Below are 19,107 nucleotides of genomic sequence, written 5' to 3'. Positions count from 1 at the left end.
TCTCTAATCATTCTTCAACTGCTCTGCTGAGGCCTCCTAGAACTGTAGGGAAAGTACATGCCTGCCCATCCCCACACCCTTCTGGAAACTAAAGGTCCAAGTGGGAATTTCAAAGTCAAGGTTCAGAAGGTGGAAATAGAGAAGTCATTTGAGGGCTCCCTTTGAGGTCCTGAAACCCCCCTGTATCACTGTATCATTTCTAATACTTGACCTCAAGAGGGAAGAACAAAAGCCTTCAAATGAAAGTCAAGAGAGACAGGGTAACTGAGGGTGAATGTTTTGAGATCTGCAAGCCTGGATTTTAAATCTAGGCACTGCCATTTGCTGACTGGGTAACACTGCGTGAGTTCCCTAACACCTCTGAGCCCCAGTGAGAGGCAATGCCATCAATTCCAGTGACATGTCACGAGGACCAAGTCAGATGCCATACACTGTAAAAGATATGACAGTTTATAGTGCAGGTGGGACAAGGCCAGGTCCAGACTCTGAAGGAGCAACCAGTAGCTTATTCAGCTCCAGGCTCTGCCAAGCCTGCTGGCCTCTGTTGGCTTGGAATCTGGGACAGGCATCTTCCCACAGAACACTGCAGAAGCCACTGAGTGGTAAACATAGGTCAAATGTGTGTGTAAATAGGACATGGATCGCCCTCGAGCTGTGTTTTGGGGCTCACAAGGTGTACTTGTACCGAACAGCATTTGGAGGAGCATGTTTAGGAACATTCTTCACTTTACATCCTCTTAAATATTTATTGAGCTTTTAGGACAGCTCTTTAAGAAACTTCCAGTTTCCAGAACAAACATACCTTTCTCCCCACTTGCCTTCCCAGCAACATGTTGCAAGTTCTTGGGGGCAGGCACAATACCATGAGCCAGCCTGGGGCCCCCAGAGAAGAGGGCAGTGGTGACTACTAGGTGGTGCAGTCCAGAACTGGAGAGCTTGTAATATATTCCTGTAGTTCTTGCTATGGTTGAAGCTTCTAGAAAGGAGAAAAACAAATAAAAATAACAGCCAAACAATAAAAAACCAACAACAAACAGACAAAACTAAAATCCAGCCCTCAATTTTTTTCCTTTTGAAGTGTTTGCTTTTGAGTGTCTAAAAAAAGGAAAAGAAAAGAGAAAAAGGCTTATGCTACAGCTCCGTGGTAGAGCGATTCCCTAGTGTGAAAAGCCCTAGGTTCAATTCCCAGCACCACAAGAAAAACAAAACAACAACATAACTTACAAGCCCCAAAAGGACAAGAATAAACATTTAAATTTTATTTAGAATGTGGTTTCCTATTTAAATGTTTTTCTTTTTAAGATACATTTTTACGTGAAGGAAACAAACCCATTTTGAAAGTGTTTTAAACAAAAGTAAAGCATAAAGGTTGCTAGTTGCCAAGGAAACAGTTACAAGCAAATTTCAGTTGGCTTAAGAACCAGCTAAGGGAGAACAATGTTGAGTAATGGGGGGTGGGGGGGCAGGAGCATGAGGCTTGTCCAGCTCCCACAGACAGTAAATGGTTAAGACAGGACTTTGCTCCCCTGTCTTCTCTCCTTTTTCTTCCTTTCCCCATTTCCCCTTCCTCCCCTCCTTCCCTTCCCCAACCACATGCAACCTGCTGAAACAAGACTGAACAACATTCAGGACCTATCCTCACTCTGTTCACCAGCTAAGAGACAGAAAGAACCAGGTGTCTGGCCTGCCCGCGGCTCACAGTACTTGCATTGTGAATGAAGGAATGAATAGCCCAGCAGAGGAATGGGTTAGGTGTGGAGTGTTAACCCTGAAAGAGGAATGAGCTGTAAAAACGATTCCCCACTGCAGAGGAGATTTATGGAGTCTCAAACTTGGATAATCTATTCCATTTTGTACCCACCACATGAATCACCCAACTAGAATCCCCAGCCTGTAGCAGGTCAGGGGGTTGAGTGCCAGCTTCCTGGAGGATGGGCAGCCAGGAGGAAGACCTAGAGTAGCTGTGCTGTGGCTGGAGAGCAGCAGGGTGGATCCTCTTGGAGGGCTGGGTGCTGTCTTTGGATTGTTCCTGTGTCCACCCCAGCATCCGGAGCTCCACATGCCCAGCATCCCAAACTCCTTTTTATCCAAGGGCTTTGCTTCTCTGTTCACTTTGTTCCTAATTGTTTAAAATGCCAGTGAACACCTTCCCTTCTGCACAGAGGTGAGGCTGTGAGTGGAGCTCCGTGGGCTTCTATTCCTTCCAGAGGCCTTCTGACCAGCAGCCTGCCCTGGAACTCACAGTGAAACTCAGATCTCTTGGGTGGGAGGAGGGATGGTAACTACAGTTCTTTCCAAAGTGTATTCCATTGGTTCTCTGGGTCTTTGTATTTCTATTTCTTTGGCTGTTTCAGTGACAGTTTCTCTCTCTCTCTCTCTCTCTCTCTCTCTCTCTCTCTCTCCCCTTTTTTTTTTCTCTCTCTCTCTCTTTTATTTTAATATATTTGGATGTATTTTCTTTGTATGTATCCCAATTGGGATTATATACAATGGTTGGATCTGTGGGTTGAGAATTTCATCAATTTTGAAAAGACTTAACCATTGTCCTTGCAAATGTGTATTTCTGTTCCTGTCTGAGCACCTTCTCTTTTTTAGGAAGTCTCACTACAAGTGTGTTTGATATTGTGCTGCGGTTCTTGAATTTTTTCCTGTTTTTTCAATTTTTGTTCTCACTGTGTTTAAGTTGGAGTCATTTCTTAATTGACCCAATTTCAGGTTTATTGATTATTTCCTCCATGTATCTATTTGGCTAATGAGCTCATTACAAGAGTTCTTCCTCTCTTATGGTGTGATTCTGACTTAAAGCACTTCCATTGACCTCTAAAGACATCACTGTCCTTTCACGGTGTCGTCATCTGTTCCTCTGCTGTGTGTCCTTCGCCTTTCCCGCTGGATTCTTGAGCATGCTTGTTATAGTGACTTTAAAGTCCCTGTTAGGTAATTCCAACATGTAAGCTGTATCTTGAATCTCATCGACTTTTTTTCCCTCTTTGGATCATGTTTTTCCCCTTTTCGGTGTCTTGTAATTTTTCCTTGATGTTGGGAATTGTGTGTTAAACGATAGCACAGACAGATGAATTATATTTATGCCCAGAAAAAGAGGCTTTTCCTCTGACAGGCTTTTAGAGTACGGGCTTCAGTCAGTATGGACTGCAGTTCTGGGCTTTGATGTCGCTTTAGTAACATTCATTGTGACACAGCACAGTCCATTTCAGAATTAATATTAATCCATCAGCAAAAGATTCACAGGCCCCTCTGATATTGCTTTTAAATCCCTAGATAAATAATAACAATGTTTCTTAATGGCCATTAGCCTTTGCCTGACACTCACACAATGGACAATACATATTTGCAACAGAAAATTAATGTACTTGACTCTCATCCTCCTGTCTCTGTTCCACTTCTGCTAAGAGGGGTTAGTAGGAAGTGAGTGGTCAGCAGCCCAAGAAAATGCATCTCTGAAGGCCCTGGATGCTCTGCCCCTGAATAGCTGAAGTGGGAGGGTCTGGGTGGGGATATAAGACATTAATTAGCCCCAGTAAAAGTGATTAAATCAGCAGGCTCTTGCAAAACAGTGCAGCATTCAACGTGTGACTGCTTTTATCTCAAAAGCTTTACCTGTGCTGTGTCAAATGTTCAGGCGCCTCAGACACAGCAGGACGGTCCCATGATCAGCAATAGTTAGAGGAAGTTTTGAAAAGGTAATGAGACTTTTAAGCTCACTGCTCAAGATTTTAAAAGACCTTAAAGGTCAAACTCTGGTTGAAACTGCCATTTGTATAAAAGTTGTCTTTCTGAGTCCCTAATATGGAGAAAGTGGTTCAGTAGGTATGGTGGGAGACCAAGCATCCACATTTTTGAAAGTATTCCAGGTCTGGAGAGGTGGTTAAGAGCATTGGCTGCTCTTGTAGAGGACCAGAGTTCAGATCCTAGTACCCACATGGCAACTAATAACTATCTGTAACTCCAGTTCCAAGGGGTTTGACGCCCTCTTCTGACCTCCACGGGCATTACATGACATGGGTGCACTTACGTGAAGGAAAAACACTCAAAACCACATACAATAAGAAAATAAAAATAAAAAGTATTCCAGATGATTCTAGAACACACACTGAATCAAACTCCTTCTTTTACAGATAACTGACCTCTTATAGATAACTCCTTCTTTTAATGGGAACTTATCTGTGCAGGGTCACACAACTTGAATGGCAGCAAAGCCAGAGCTCAAACCACATAACTACGACTGCTGTATCAAATTCTTTCTGTGTACCTGGCAGTATCCCAAGCACTTTGCATACAGTATCACATCAATGCACCTAACTGCCCTGTGGGGTAGCCACCATTAGTGCCATCATACACATTTTAAAGAGGAAAAGAAATCAAGTTATAGAGAAGCTTCTTGCTTGCTTAAGGTTACACAGCAAATACATGGAAGGGCTCAGATTTGAATTCCAAAAGCCCAGGTCTTCAACCATTATACATGTCATCTCTTGGGTTTTTATTGAAGACTTGCATAGAACTTTGCCTGAAGGGTGGAGTCCAGGGTCTGAAAGAACAGGTACATGGCAGGTTTCTTCATGGAAGGGTTTAAACCCAAGGGAATGTACTTAGTACATATGTTTCATTTGGGGACAGAATGGTTAGGTATCTCTAGATTCCACTAGGGCTCTTCTCTGAGGCCTATCCTGTTGTCCATGGAATGGTTCTTTCCTACAGTGTAGATTTCATTTTTTTTCTTTTGAGACAGGGTCGCCTGTAGTCTAAGCTGACCTCTAAATCACGATATAGCCAAGTCTGACCCTGAACTTCTGATCCTTCTGCCTTTACCTCCCCAGTACTAGGATTAGATGTATGCACGATCACACTCATTTTTTAAAAATATTTTATTTATTATTTTTATTTTATGTGGTTGGGTGTATTGTCTGTATGTATGTGAGTGCACCCGTGTTGTGCAATGCAGCAGAGGTCAGAAGAGGGCTTCGGATTCCCCTGGAACTGGAGTTAAGGACGGTTTGTAGCCACCATGTGGGTGCTGGGAATCGAACCCAGGTCCTCTGCAAGAGCAGTCAGTGTTCTTAACCACTGAGCCATCTCACACTCATTTTTATGCAGTACTGGAGATGGAACCCAGGGCTTGATGCATGCCAAACATCCTACCAACTGGGCTACTTCCCCAGCCTCTACAATGTGTGTTTCCATTGGGAGTTTGGCACCAGTCTCCTGACTGAATGGAATCTGACTGGCATCTTCCCCGCAAGCCGGAATCTGACCATTACTCACCCTCTGGGAAATGATTACTCCTCCTTCCCTGCCTCCCCCTACCCCTGAGGCCTTTGTGTATCTTAGAAAAGAACAGTAATTCTTTCACTGGTCATTTACACCTCCCTCCTCCACACCCACTCTCCTCAACACACACAGGGATGTGAGTCTCCCAAGGCACTATTTGTCTGATGAACACTAAAAGAAAATTTACATTTAATAAGATTTTAGACAAAAGCATCTTTTCTTTGAGACATTTCTAAACCCCTCAGAATAAACAGACAAATGAGATCCAGCTGCCCAGTGTCCAGAGCCCCTGCTCAGGTCCTCCTCTGGGAAGGGAGAACATTGCATGTGTGATTTTTATTAAAGCCTGTTGCATGCAACTGGAGGGCTGGAGAGTCAGCATCGCTCCACCCCTTAGGTCCACAGTGCCCCTGATGTGTGACATGGGGTCAGGATTTGAGTGTGAGCCAGATGCTAACTTCTCATGGCCAGTTTTCTCATCTATAGCAGAAAGGCATCTTTAAGGTTAAATGAAGGTAACCTAGCAACCATAGCAATTAGTACCATCACTGAAGGAAGGGTGGCCACCAGACTTGAATTCACTCACCAGGTCATGCACCCTAACTCTCCTTCCCAGAGCATCTCACAAGGAGCCCAGAGCCCCGGCACCCACACAAGGCTATTTCTTAGGGGATGGACCCTCAGTGAGTGCCTCTCAGCATGATGGCATATGAGGAATCTCAGTGCTTTCCTGGATGCCTACAGCTCCAAGTGATTGAGGTCTGGGCAGTAAGCCATGACACTGGGACTCAAACTCCAGTCCATTTTCCTTTAAAAAGCCCATGTTTCTCTCTGCTGTGTTAAAGGTTAGGAGGGTGGGGTTGGCAGAAGAGAAAGAGATAGGCTTTTGTGGGGAGACAGGAATCTTTAGTAAAGGCCCTGAAACAGGAAAGTAAATAGCAAGCACATGTCAGAAAAGATTGTACTATGGAGTCCTGACCTGATCCCTGCTACATTCTAATTATGTGAACTTGGAGAAGTTTTTTGGCCTCTCGAACTTTGGTTGACATAACCATAGAGTGAACGATCCTTTTATAGAGGAACGAATAACAGTGTGAATGAGCAGTTGGTACACCATACACTACAAGGCTCCCCCTTGTGGTTAAGTGATGCTCAATGTATTTTGATGTAGGGGAGCAGAGGCTGTCCTTCCACCCCTTGTCTCTGGCAGGTTGTACTGTAGCACCCAGGAGTCTGGGTGAGTTTTTTTTGGGGGGGGGCTCCCATTACTTGCCTTCATGTCTCACTCTGTTCCCTTAGGGTGGGAGAACGTCTACGGCTTTGACATGACCTGTATCCGGGATGTTGCTATGAAAGAGCCTCTGGTGGATATCGTGGACCCAAAGCAAGTGGTGACCAATGCCTGTTTAATAAAGGTCTGGAGACTCATCCTGGTTGGGCCTGGGTGTACTGAGGACCCAGCTGTGCCACTCTGGAATGTCAGGCAGGGGTGTGCCTGGAATGCAGGCAATACTCGCCTAGGGAGGCAAGAACACTTTGGCCAGAGCCTGGTGTCAGGTCAAAAACTCTCACTGAGCAGAGCTGCTCAGAGAACTCCAGGGTGGCATAGTTGGGGTGGGGTCCCAAGCAGGGTCCCAGGTGTCCTAGTGGGGTTGAGGGGAGGGATATCAGAGGACCAGACACCTGGGAGGCAAGGGGAATGTGGAGACTTGGGGACAATTCAGGGCCAAGTGTCTGTCTATGCTGGGAAAGACCTCCTACACCTCGGGATGTTCCCTTTCCACACACACTCGTCAGAATTGCACAGACAGAGAGGCTCTAACCCCGTTCTGGAGCCTCCTCCTTTGTTTGTGCTCTGAGCATCTTTTCTTGCAAGGCTTTCTTCAGTGCAGATGACCAGTTGGTCAGCATCCTCACCACGCCAATCCTTAATGCATTCTTACCACTCAGTATCTAATCATGCCAGACTAGAAAGCACGGCGATAAATGCTGCCCTTCCCCCTCTCTTCTCACCCCAGCTCCTTCTAGGCCAGACACATCTTTTCTATCCCTTTTCTATGTATCAGCACTCATATGTGCTAACATATTATATTGAACCAGATACATTGACATGTGACTTTTTTTTTTACATTAAAGACATTCATTTCATATGGCACAAGTTAATTTTTTAGCGTAAGCATATGGGCTCCTTATATAAGTCCTCATCAGCCCACCTGACTCTCTCATCCTACTGAAGCATCCCTGTCTGCTCTAGGCCTGTATGTCTCACTTGTTTTCTTTAAGTCTTGGAGATTGGTGCAGGAGCATGCGGAGGGAGAATCCATAGCCACTAAAGTTGAGGGTGGTGGTAGTCTGAAAGACTCCTGTTTTCTTCACATGAGAAGTATCCCTTTCTTTTTGGACACAGGACCCACTGTAGCTCTTGGTCCTGCCCATCCCTGTGGCATTGGGAAGGGCTCGCCTCCAAGAGGTGTGGCTTCTTGCCTGAGCCTTAGCTTCTCATCCCCAGGGTTCAAAGTACTCCTCTGCCTCAGGCCCTCTTTAGTGCCAGAAGGATTAATTGTGAGGAGATGTGCCCTTCCATCTTTCCCTACCAACCCTGTGTCCCTGAGGCCTCACCTTTTTAGAACCCCAATTAGAAGGAAAATAAGGGGAACTTATCCACAGGGCAAGACATACACGAGCCATGTCCCTCAGTAGTACAGAAGAGGTGCTGAGTCTGGTTGCTTAGGCTTTAATCCTCTGTATTTCAGCAGGCTGAGGCAGGAGGGTAGAGAGAGTTCAAGACCTGATTGGGCCATTTAGTTAGACACTGTCTCAGAAAAAAGTGTGTGTATGTGATGTGTGTGTGCCTGTGTGTGTGTGTGTGTGTGTGTGTGTGTGTGTAAGGGTGTGTGTGAAGTAGATCAGTGATAGAGCATTTGCCTGGCATGTGCCAGGCCCAAGGTTCAATCCACAGCACCATTATTTAATTTGTTAATTAATTAAATTAAAAAATTGCCAAACTGGTAGAAATCAACTGGTGCTACTGAATTTTCCAAACCACATGGCAGTTGCAACTGCCATCAGGCACCTGTGTGAAGTAGTACGAGCTTAGGGATAAAATTTGTCACTGTTCTGGGGCCCCTGGGTGACTTTTTGCACTTGACAAAGCCCTATTGCAATGTGGCCAATGTGCTTCTAGGTGTTTCTTGCTGCTGGCTTCTCAGACTGGCTTGGTTCTCCCCTGAACCCAGACCACAGGGGTCTCCTTCTCCCTTTCTCTTTCTCTCTCCTTCCAGATGAGTATCAGCAGTAAGTAGCCTTGCCCAAGGCTGATCCTGAGGGTGTCCAGGGTTTGAGCAGCCAGACTGAACTTGGAAGGAGGCAGTCTGTGTTTGCCTCTATAGTTCTCTTTCTCTCTCTCTCTTTCTCTTTCTCTGCCCCCCCACCCCCTAGCGGAGTCTCACTGAGCCTTCAGGGAAAACACTTGCCCTTCTTCACACACTTAATTGCTGTTTTCATCACTATTAACATTGCCAAATGTGATACTTTATTATAATTAAGACTCTGTTTTGACCAGACTTCTGCCTGGAGACATCTATTTGTGACATTATTTAGAGGTGGGGTAGCAGAGGCCAGGGGACTTCTGACAGTTTATTCCAGTGGAGGCTTCTGCTATCTGGGGTCACCTGAGAACAAGGCAGTAAGGCTCTGTGAAGTCTCAAAGGTGCAGATGTGAGAGAAAGATTCCTTCCAGCCAAAGAGCTTGGGCCCCGGGGCATGGGGTAACTGAAGCTGTGCTACAAACTGGAGTATGCACCTGAGTCCTGGGGCCTTTGTATCCCCAAAGCCCAGCCAGGTTTGATCTTATTCTTGCAGATGGGATCCATCTGCCCCCACTGTTGTCATTTCAATGAACAGTTTCTTTGCCCTTTGCCTGGAAACCCTTTGTTCCCTCCAAGGCCCCTATTAAGATGCAAATGTCTCCAGGACTCAAGGAACACTGCCAGCTAATGCAAGACATGACAGCTGACATTTGCTTGATGGACATCAGTGTGGGAGAAGACTGTCTGGAGATGGGGTTCCTGCTAGATGAAATGGTGCGTGCGTGCGTGCGTGCGTGCGTGCGTGTGTGTGTGTGTTTGTGTGTGTAACCGTGAATCCGTTTGCTGCTCACCACTCAAAAAGACTAATGACTCCAGGATAAGTTGTGAGGGCACGGAAAAGGATTCGGAAAGTCAGCAAACCAAAGAAAATAGGGGTTATTGCTGCCAAGGCCATCTTTCCTCAGGATTACAGGCTGGTGTAGGGAACGGTGTGGGCACCTGAGGTAGGTAGATTCCAGGTGGTGTGTGAACTACTGTTAACTGTGGTACTAGATATCCTGGGTTCTAAATCTAAGGAAGCCTCTGCCAGGCATTGTGGGGCACACCTGTACTCTCATCACTTGGGAGATAGAGGCAAGAGGATCAGGGGTTCAAGGACAGACTCAGGTACATAGTAAGTTGGAGACCAGCCTAGGCTACTTGAGACCCTATCTTCAAAGCAAAACAAAGGACAAATCTTTTGACTCCTGTCTTTTACATTCTTTTTCTCAAAAAAAAAAAAAGCTCATTCTACAGTTACCTATTACAATATAGAAGGAAAGCGCTTCTTCCCCCAGAAAAGCAGGGAAGACAGCAAAGGGCCACTTGGCACAGAGGACCCTGGGGGATGGAGAAAAACTCCTTCCCCTGGAGGACCAGGGGGATGCAACTGTAGCCTGACTAGACAGTGAGTGCAGCTCTTAACACAGCCCTGTGACTTGAGTCAATGTGGCACAGCAAAGACAGTGCCGGGTCAGCAACAGGGTGGCTGCAAGGCCTCCCAGACCCATGGCTTCTGGAATCAGCTGAAGGCACGTGGAGTGTTCCCCTCGGTAATTTGTGCATGCGTATGTGTGTGTGTCTGTGTGTATGCAAATGCAGGCATATATGTGTGTATGTCTGTGTGTGCCTGCATATGTGTGTACAGGTATATATGTGTTTGTGTCTGTGTGTGCATGTATATATATGTGTATGTGTGTGCATGCATGTGTATACATCTCTATGTGTATGTGAGGGTATGTGGGTGTATGTGTGAGTGTGTCTTTGTGTATATGTATACATGTATGTGTATGTGTGTATGTGTGTATATGTGTATCTCTGTGTGTATATGTGTGTATGTGAGTGTATGTGTGTGTATATATGTGTCATGTGCATGTTCATATGTGTGTCTATATGTGTGTATCTGTATAAGTGTGTGGGGGTGTCTGAAAGTGGTAGAGAGTCAAGGGAAGTGGTAGGATAAATTGACCAGATCTGGATAATGAGTCACAGGGAGTCATTGAAGGGCATAGGCCAAAAGTGACACTCTGACGGGTGGGTAATTATGAAGGAAAAGCCAGGAAGGAAGGAAAGGCTTCAGGTGGGGAGACCTGTTCAGAGAAGTGGGGTGTGTGTCAGACGCTCTGTGCTACACCAAGGGCACACAAGCCAATGAAATACAGCTTCTGCCCCCAAAGGACTCCAGTCTGATGGTAGGGGGCTGAGGGTGGGGGTGACAAGGCCCCTGAATAAAAGCCAGAAACCAAACCAGCTGGTGGCGGAGGCTCAAAAGAGAAATATGCAGGGAACTTGGGAGAGGGCCTGGCCCAGAAGGAGTCAGGGGAGTCACCTAGTGCTTCTGCCAGTAACAAACAGTTACCAGAGGTGCTTTCTGAAGCCCCAGAGCTGCAGGGGAATGAGGTACGCTTTCCCAGCCAGGAGCAACGGCCCCACTCAAAGGCCCGCCTAAGGGAAAATCCCCTCTACTGGCAGATGGGGAGGAGAGGAGAGCAGACTTAACTGGTGGGGGAACCCAGCAGCACGGAGATCCCAACAGGAGGGAGAAGGGCCTGATGTGGTCAACATTACAGTCAGTTTAGAAAAGGCAGAATGAAGAGGGACTGGGAATCATGATGAGTAAGGATGGGGGAGTCACATTCTAGAAGAAAGGGAGAAAAGGGGGTGGAAGTCAGGGCCACAGGTGTGGGCTCTCTACATTGTTTCTGGAGATGTCTGGAACTGGAAGGCACTGCTGGTCAGGCAGGGGATCAGCATCCATGTCCACAAAGGTCAAGATGCTGCTTACCAGAAAAGCTAGGGGCGCCCTGACTCGGAAGAAAGGCTCAGCCCCAGGGCACTGGTGGGATGCTTTGTCTATTCACTTCGCCCCTCTGGCCCTGAGCTAGCCATTCAGTTAGTTCTCATTGTCCATCCTTGGCCTTCAGAACCTGTCATTCTCAGTGGAAAGCACCTCCTCTCAGAGGGTGCCACTGAACCCTGCATCCCACCCTCTTCCCACCAACCACCTGGGCACTTTACCTTCCTAACCTGCATCCCACTTCCAGACCAATCAGAGAGCACTGCACCTTCTCCAAGGGTGTCATGGTGGCTCACTCACCATCCTTCGGCAGGACTGAGAACCAGTTGGCTTCTGTCACTTTATTTCCTCTCTGTCCACCCCTGTGGACCTGGAACATCTCTTTACAGGTCCTATAATACTTTGCAACTCTTTCCTCTCTAGTTATTCTGAAAATATAGAGAGATAGGAGTCATTTATGTAATACCATTTTGTCTCTTTACTTGTTTTCGGGTCTCTGAAGCCCTGCCTGGAATCACCAGGCACACAGGCATCTGGCTAGCCCTTCCAGAGTCCCTAGGATAGTGGTACTTGTTATACATTCAGACATGTGGGAAGTTCTTCCTTGAGTCTCACTGGTATCTCTCTGGGGTTTCCTGTCTCATGATGCCAGCAGACAGCAAGTCAGTCAGCGTCATCCTTCACACACGAAACAGCACACCGAGAACCGTCTCTCCATTACACTTGTTCCCCACGCAGCATCGATTTTCAGTCACTTTCCAGCTGAACTTGTGAGAATTATTAGTTCTTTGTGTTCTTTCTCCAGCCCAACTGAAAATTCTCACCTTGTGTCTCCCCTCTTATTTATTTTTAAAACCTGTCCAGCCTCGTTATAAATGTTCAGCAAAACTTGCCTCAGCTTAGTCTGTGCTCCTGTTCTCCAGAAGCAACGCTCCATGCTCATGCCTCTGGGAATCTGAATACAAAAAAGAAAACGGTGAGGGCTAGGATGGGATGAGTCCTCTGGTCCATGGAGACCCTGGAAGGCTTGCTAAGACACATGCTGCTGTGTTGATTGAGTAGGTCTGGGGCAGTGGACTCTCCCTGCCCTCCTTAGACCTTGCTCCACGGAATGTGGATGCTGACTACGGGGGGCCCACACTTTGAGAACGGCTGGATGAAGGTAGTGGTGCTCAGCTGACCACGGAGGCTGCTCTAACTTGGTTTGGTGACTTGGTCTCCTCAGTCATTTTCTTCCAGCTCCTCCGGCCCCCTCCCCTAGCAGACATACCTTCCTGATTGTGTTCGCAGGTTTGGCTCCAATTGCATTTCTATCATTCTCTGAGCCTCCTCCACCCTAGAAAAGATGAAGAGGTAGTTGGAAGGGTGATGGTGGGCTTGGTAGTCACGAGTAGTGGATGACCACGGTTTCTCTATGAATGAAGACTCTGGGTAGGCTATGGCCGTGACAGAGGCTATAAGCTTCTGGCTTCTTTCTCCTCTGGACTGTAGGAAGTGGACATCTACACCGTGAAGACGGAAGAGCTGTCCTTCACATCTGCGTTCTGCCTGCAGATACAGCGCAACGACTACGTCCATGCCCTCGTCACCTATTTTAATATTGAATTTACCAAGTGCCACAAGAAAATGGGGTTTTCCACAGGTGAGCTGTCTCCAGTGGAAGAAGATCTCTTCCTTTCTGCTTCCTCGAGGCGTATGGGTAGAAACCAGGGCTGGCTTTGATTTGGGGGGAATGCCAAGCATCAGTTAGGGCCCTGCCTTGATGTCTCATGAATTTTTCAGCTGGGGAGAGGATGCATGCCCCCACAGTCTTGGCTTCTCAAGGAGAAGGTAATGATGGAGTTGGGGCTTCAGGGTTGAGAGGCTGTTACCAAGAACTCACTCCGGCCTGCTTTAGCCCCCACATCCTTGTGATCTCTAATGAAAGAATTCGGGTGAAACACAGTGTGTAGTCATAGAACACTGTTTATTACAGGAAAACATGAGATGCTTTCAAGGCTGAGAGTACACAATGGCCCAGGGAGCCATAATGAAGTCACTCCCAAGGGTGGGCGAGGACAGTGGCCAGAGAATCATTGTAGAGGAAAACACTCTTACAGGGTGAGCATGGCCAGTGACCAGACAGACCAATGTACTGACCTACATACTTAAGCAGGTTTTAAACTATTTCTCAAGCGTGTCTGTGTTCATGTATATGGGTACCTGTGCACGTGTGTGAGCACATGTGCTTAGATGCTGTAGGTCAACCTCAGTTTGTCTTCCTTAGGTGCTGCTCACCTTGTTTTGGGGGGCAAATCTCTCACTGGCCTGGAGCTCAGCAAGTAGGCTAGGCTGGCTAGCTAGGAAGCCCCAAGGATCTGCCTGCCTCTGTCTCCCAGTGCTGGGATTACACCCGTTTGTTTGCTTGCTCGTTCTTTTAAAATATTTTATTTATTATTTTATTTCATGTATGAGTATTACCTGCATGTATGTAAGTGCACCCATATGGTGCAATGCCACAGAAGTCAGAAAAGGACATCTGATTCACATGGAACTGGAGTTACGGACGGTTGTTAGCCTCCATGTGGGTGTGGGGAATCAAACCCAGGTCCTCTGAAAGAGCAACCAGTGCTCGTAACTGCTGAACCAATAACTCTCTAGCCTCTGCTTGTTTGTTTTCTAATGTGGATTTGGAGCCTCAGGCACATGTGGCTAGCACTTTACCAACTCAGCTATTTCCTTAGCTCCATACCATTTCTTAAGTTTCTAGAACAGCCTCTGGAAGGGCATTTCCTGTTCAAGTGATTGACAGGTACATCTGGATGAACTCCTAAGAGAAGAGACAATGCCGTGCATTTGCTCTTTAATGGAACGCCACATGCTAGATACTCATCTTATAACCTTGCTGGTGGTTGGAAATGTGGTCTCCACCAGGGCAGGAGACAGACAAAGAGCCCATTCTTTTGACCAGTAATCCAAGTCCTGCAGTTTCAGTGCCTGGTTTTACAAGTGACTAAATATAAAGGAGAGGTCCATCCCTATTCACCACCAAGCCTGCTAATATCTTACTTGCCGAGAGAGAGAGAGAGAGAGAGAGAGAGAGAGAGAGAGAGAGAGAGAGAGAGAGAAAAGGGATTGGGCAAGGGGCTCTCCTGAGGTTCTTTTCATAAAATTTTATTTATTATTATTGTGTATGCATGTGATATATGTGGGCACATGTGTCACAGGATGCATGTGGAGGTCAGAGGACAAATTTATGGAGTCTGCCTCTATGTTTATGTGGGATCCAGGGATCAAACTCAGGTCATCAAGCTTGTGTAAGGAGAATCATTAACTAAAGTCATTAACCCCTTTTGTAAGGAGAGGCATTCATCAAGGCATATCTGTCTGATGGGCATTTACCGAGAAGATTCTGTGTGTGGGGTGAGGACTCTGTTGGCTTTCTGATACAGGACACTTCTGCCCCATGGCACAGCCTATGTAGGAATAGGAGGTGTGCGCAGAGGTGACGGCCCCTATGCAGGATTCTGCCTCTCTCTCAGTGAACTAGAAACTGATCTCTCTCCCTTTCCTTCTTGTTTACCTTAGCCCTATCCATCCTTCATTAAATTCATGGTTGTGCTCCCTGAAGACCACTTCTACCATCTTAGTCTGTTTTCTGTTGCTATAACAAAACATTTGAAACTGGGTAATTTATAAAGAATAGAAATGTCTTCGTCTCATAGTTCTGGAGGCTGGGAAGTCCAAGGACATGGTGCTGGCATTGGTTTGACATCTGGTGAGGGCTTTGTGCTGCATCATAACATGGCAGAGGGTGCCACAGGTGAGACAGAGCAAGCATGAACTAGAGCTTTCCTGTACAACAGTCAATTACCATGATAACCCATGAATCATCAATTTATGAATGAATTCATCTATTCAGGAGGGTAGATCCCTCATAATCCAGTCATCCCTAAAGATTTCACCTTTCTCTCTGGGATGGAGAGATGGCTCAGTGGCTAAGAACACTGACTGCTCTTGCAGAGAACCAGCTTTTTTTCCCAGCACGCTCATGGTAGCTAACAACCGTCTGTAACTCTAGTTCTCGGGGATCTGATACCCTCTTCTGGCCTTCATGGACATTGCATGCATATACATGCAAGCAAACACTCATACACATAATAAATAAATAAATAAATAAATAAATAAATAAATAAATTAATTAATTAATTAATTAAAAAGATATACAAAAAGTCTGGAAATGAATGTGATGTACCTTATAGTTAGCAAACAGTCACAACATTTTGCCTGAGCACGCTTTGCTAAATTAATTAATTAATTAAAAAAGATTTCAGTTCTTGGCATTGATGCACTGGGGGCTGGCTACCTTTCTAACACATGGTCTTTGGAGGACACATTCAAATCCTGTCATCCACTTAGTTTGCCTTGAGAGATGCTTCATCACCTTTAGGAAACAACCTCAAGTTGCTTAACTTGGCAAGAGGGGATTCTATGACCTAGCCTTAGCCCACTTCTCAGTGCTGACCTCATGCCTCTCCTTGCTGGACCTGCTCATACCCTGTCTATCCCTCCCACACATAGCATAGCCACCCTGAGCTTTCTACAGTGCCTTGGGCTGCAGGGACTTCTATAATTACTGGGCCATTGCTTCTGCATACCCTTCCCCTCATTCATCTGGGATATGACCTGAGACTAGGAGAGCCTTTTATCAGAAGGTTCTTGTCCCTCCTTTCCTCCTGTGCTAATCTGATTGAGCTGCCAGGACCAAGTTCCACAGACTTGGGGTAGACTGTGCTGGTTCCTGGAAACTGCAATCCTCAAGGATTAGGTAGGCATGTCTGTGGCAGATGGAGAAGTCTATCAGAACTCATGTGACTGTTTATTTCCTAGAGATGTGATGATAATGAGACCTTTCACCTGTGGACAGAGGAGGCAAAAGATGTATTTAATCTCATGCAATCCCCAAAAGGCTTGTGCCAGATTCAGCGTTTCCTAAAACAAAAACTACCCTGGTCTGTATCAGCCAAGCAAGGACAGTGCTCTCCTTTCTTGGGGAAAATCAGGGATCGTCCTGATCACAGCCATTGTCAAGGGCTGCCATCCTTCTAGAAGGAGAGAATGAACTGACCTTATCTTCCCAGTGGGCCGGAGCAGCCCTGAGGGGGAAGTGAGATTATTCTACTTGAACTCTAAGGATGTGGAAGACTCAGCCTAGTGATGGTGAGGGAAGGGTGGTAGTGAGGGAACCGATGAGCTTGTTTAAGGTTCAAGGTTGAAATTGGATCTAGGGAAGGAATCATGGCATCTGGCTCTGCCTCTCCCATCTCAGATCATGACAGCTCAGAGCCTGCTTTGCAGTAGGGGACGATAGGGACCCTCTGGGAAAATGAAAACCCTGGGTTTCTAAAGTCCTAATCCTGACCCCTGTGGCTCTCAGCAAGGCTTACCTTCCCTTGAGGTGATCAACTTCTGGTTGTAGCTGCTTGACCTCTGTCTAGAGATGGTTTACTGCCTCTGTGGTCACAGGGTTGACCTTCTGATTGGCCCTCAAGGAGGAGGCTTGTTTAAGCTCAGCCCAGAACCAAAGCAGTTGTGTCTGGTCTTCCTGAAAGATAGTGAGGACTTGAAGCATCTAACTCCTGACTCAGTCTCCTCTATTTGTTGGCCACACCCCCACCATTATCCCATACAAGCTGAATCTAGATGCAAGATTGCCTTTCTGCCTTTGTGCTGTTTAGAGTGTCATTCTCACTCCTGTCTGCACAGAACTCTATAAAGCTGAATTCTTGAAGGACGGTTAGAAAGCCTACAAGTCTCCTCCCTGTGGTATTTCTCAAAGAATGGTCCATGCATCAGCAGCATCAGCATCTCTGGGATCAAGGAAGGCCTTACCCAAGACCCACTGCCTCAGAAACTCTGAGGGTAGACCCAGCCATCTGAGGCTTAGCAACACCTCGAGACGGCTATGGTGCCCACTCAAGTTGTGAACTACTGCCTTTATGCAAGACCAATTTTTAAATATAATTTTAATATTCTTCATAGAATTTCATGTATGAGTATTGTATTTGCATCATTCCCATCCCTTCCGCTCCCCACCTGTGACTCACCACATCCCCCACACTCCTTCTCAGTTTCTCATCCTCTTCTTTGATTATTATTATTACATGTACATACATACATTTATGACTATATATATATATAATACACTGATTCCATTTAGTGATGTTTGTGTGTACATGTGTTTGGGGCTCACCACTTGGGATTGGATCACCTCTCAGGGCGCTAGTCCCTGGAGAAAACTGATTCTCCCTCCCTCAGCATCCATTGATTGCCTATAGCTCTTCATCTAGAGGTGGGACACTGTGAAATTTCCCCCATCCACATTGACTTGTCAACTGGTGCTGTCACTAGGCAGGATGCAAGATCACTCTGAGCAAGGCAATTGAGAATTCAACTGAGGCTAACTCCCTTCTGGAAGGGTGAGGCCATCACCTCACAAAGGTGTGCCCTTTGGACTAACCAACACTTCATACCCCTGGCAGACCCTAATTTGTTTCTTGAGAGCTCAGGAAAAACAATGCATTCATTTATTCTCTTAGCCCTCTTGGGAGATTAGCATGGGTCTTGAGTCCAGCATGTCAAACACTTCTTTAACTCATATGTAGAGTTGGTGGTGAGCTCTACTCAGACTCTGTACTCTGGTCACTGACAGAGTAGTTTTTAAAGATTTCTGATGCATATAGTTCAACTAATACTAATTTTTAGTTTAATGTATACTGTTTTGGACCACCCATTCATGGCTCAGTTTTGGTTTATTTATTAGTATAATGAATACTTACTAGCCCACCATCTACCTCAATAACTAGGATGGGGATGAATTATTAACTGGGATGGAAATAAATTATTAGCTACAATGCAAAGAGTAGCTAGAAATAAAGTTATTGCTATTTCCATTGAAACATGAGTGCATGACTTAATGACCAATAATTATTAATTAAAATATAAATATCAGCTAGCAATGATGAGTAAATGAAATAGTATATTGATAATTAATAAATGTAAACTAATTTGTATTCACCAAATACGTTCCTGTGAGCCCACTTAAGAACTCAGTGGCTTAGATCCTGTCACTATCTTAGCATTTTCTACCAAAATATTTCACTACTATGCTATCCCCAAGGCTTCTTCTAGATGAACATTTTCCCAAATTTTGCATTTCTTAAGCCCTTGCTGCTTTTAGAAAAGATTAAACACAATCATGTATGTGGACAGACAAGGTACTGTTCCGGTGGTTGTGGAACTTTATGGAAATGTTGCTTGCTGTAGGCGTCCCTCCCTGTCAACATCCCCCTAAGTCTTCCTTCTCAGCCCCAGAGCAGCAGGTTCTGGGGGAGGGGCACTCAAAAACGAATCACATATTGCACAGCTTGAAAATGATGCCTGCTAATGGCTCTGGCGGCTCTGCATCTCCAGACAGAAGTTGTTCCAAATAGGCAGAGGCACCCCGGGTTCCAAGCTCTGCCAGCCAGGGCCACAGCTGTCCCTGCCCGTTAAGCACCATCTCCCATCGGGGCAGGGGTAGGATGCAGAATCCAGAGACTCTGGGGCTGCTGTGCAATCCAGGAAAGCTTTGTGGTAGGTGGAAGGCAGTGATTCTGGGAGAAGCACTCCAGGCTCAAGTCCTAGTGTATCTGGGAA

General features: G+C 46.1%; 1 protein-coding gene across 2 annotated transcripts in view; it reads left to right on the top strand.

Moving 5' to 3' along the window:
• Nucleotides 1-19,107, top strand: part of Prmt8 (protein arginine methyltransferase 8) — a 103,837-nt gene that overhangs the window by 79,156 nt on the left and 5,574 nt on the right. For both annotated transcript variants that reach the window (XM_008825475.2, XM_008825476.1), the window contains exons 7-8: nucleotides 6,586-6,701; nucleotides 12,922-13,072. In XM_008825475.2, coding sequence (XP_008823697.1) covers nucleotides 6,586-6,701; nucleotides 12,922-13,072 — 267 coding nt within the window. The remainder of the gene's footprint in view (nucleotides 1-6,585; nucleotides 6,702-12,921; nucleotides 13,073-19,107) is intronic.

This window comes from Nannospalax galili, unplaced genomic scaffold (genome assembly GCF_000622305.1).
Source record: "Nannospalax galili isolate Female #2095 unplaced genomic scaffold, S.galili_v1.0 scaffold589, whole genome shotgun sequence".
In the NCBI taxonomy this organism is placed as follows: Eukaryota; Metazoa; Chordata; class Mammalia; order Rodentia; family Spalacidae; genus Nannospalax; species Nannospalax galili.
Note: the sequence above shows the minus strand (reverse complement) of the source record. Positions and strands in the feature narration are given on the sequence as shown.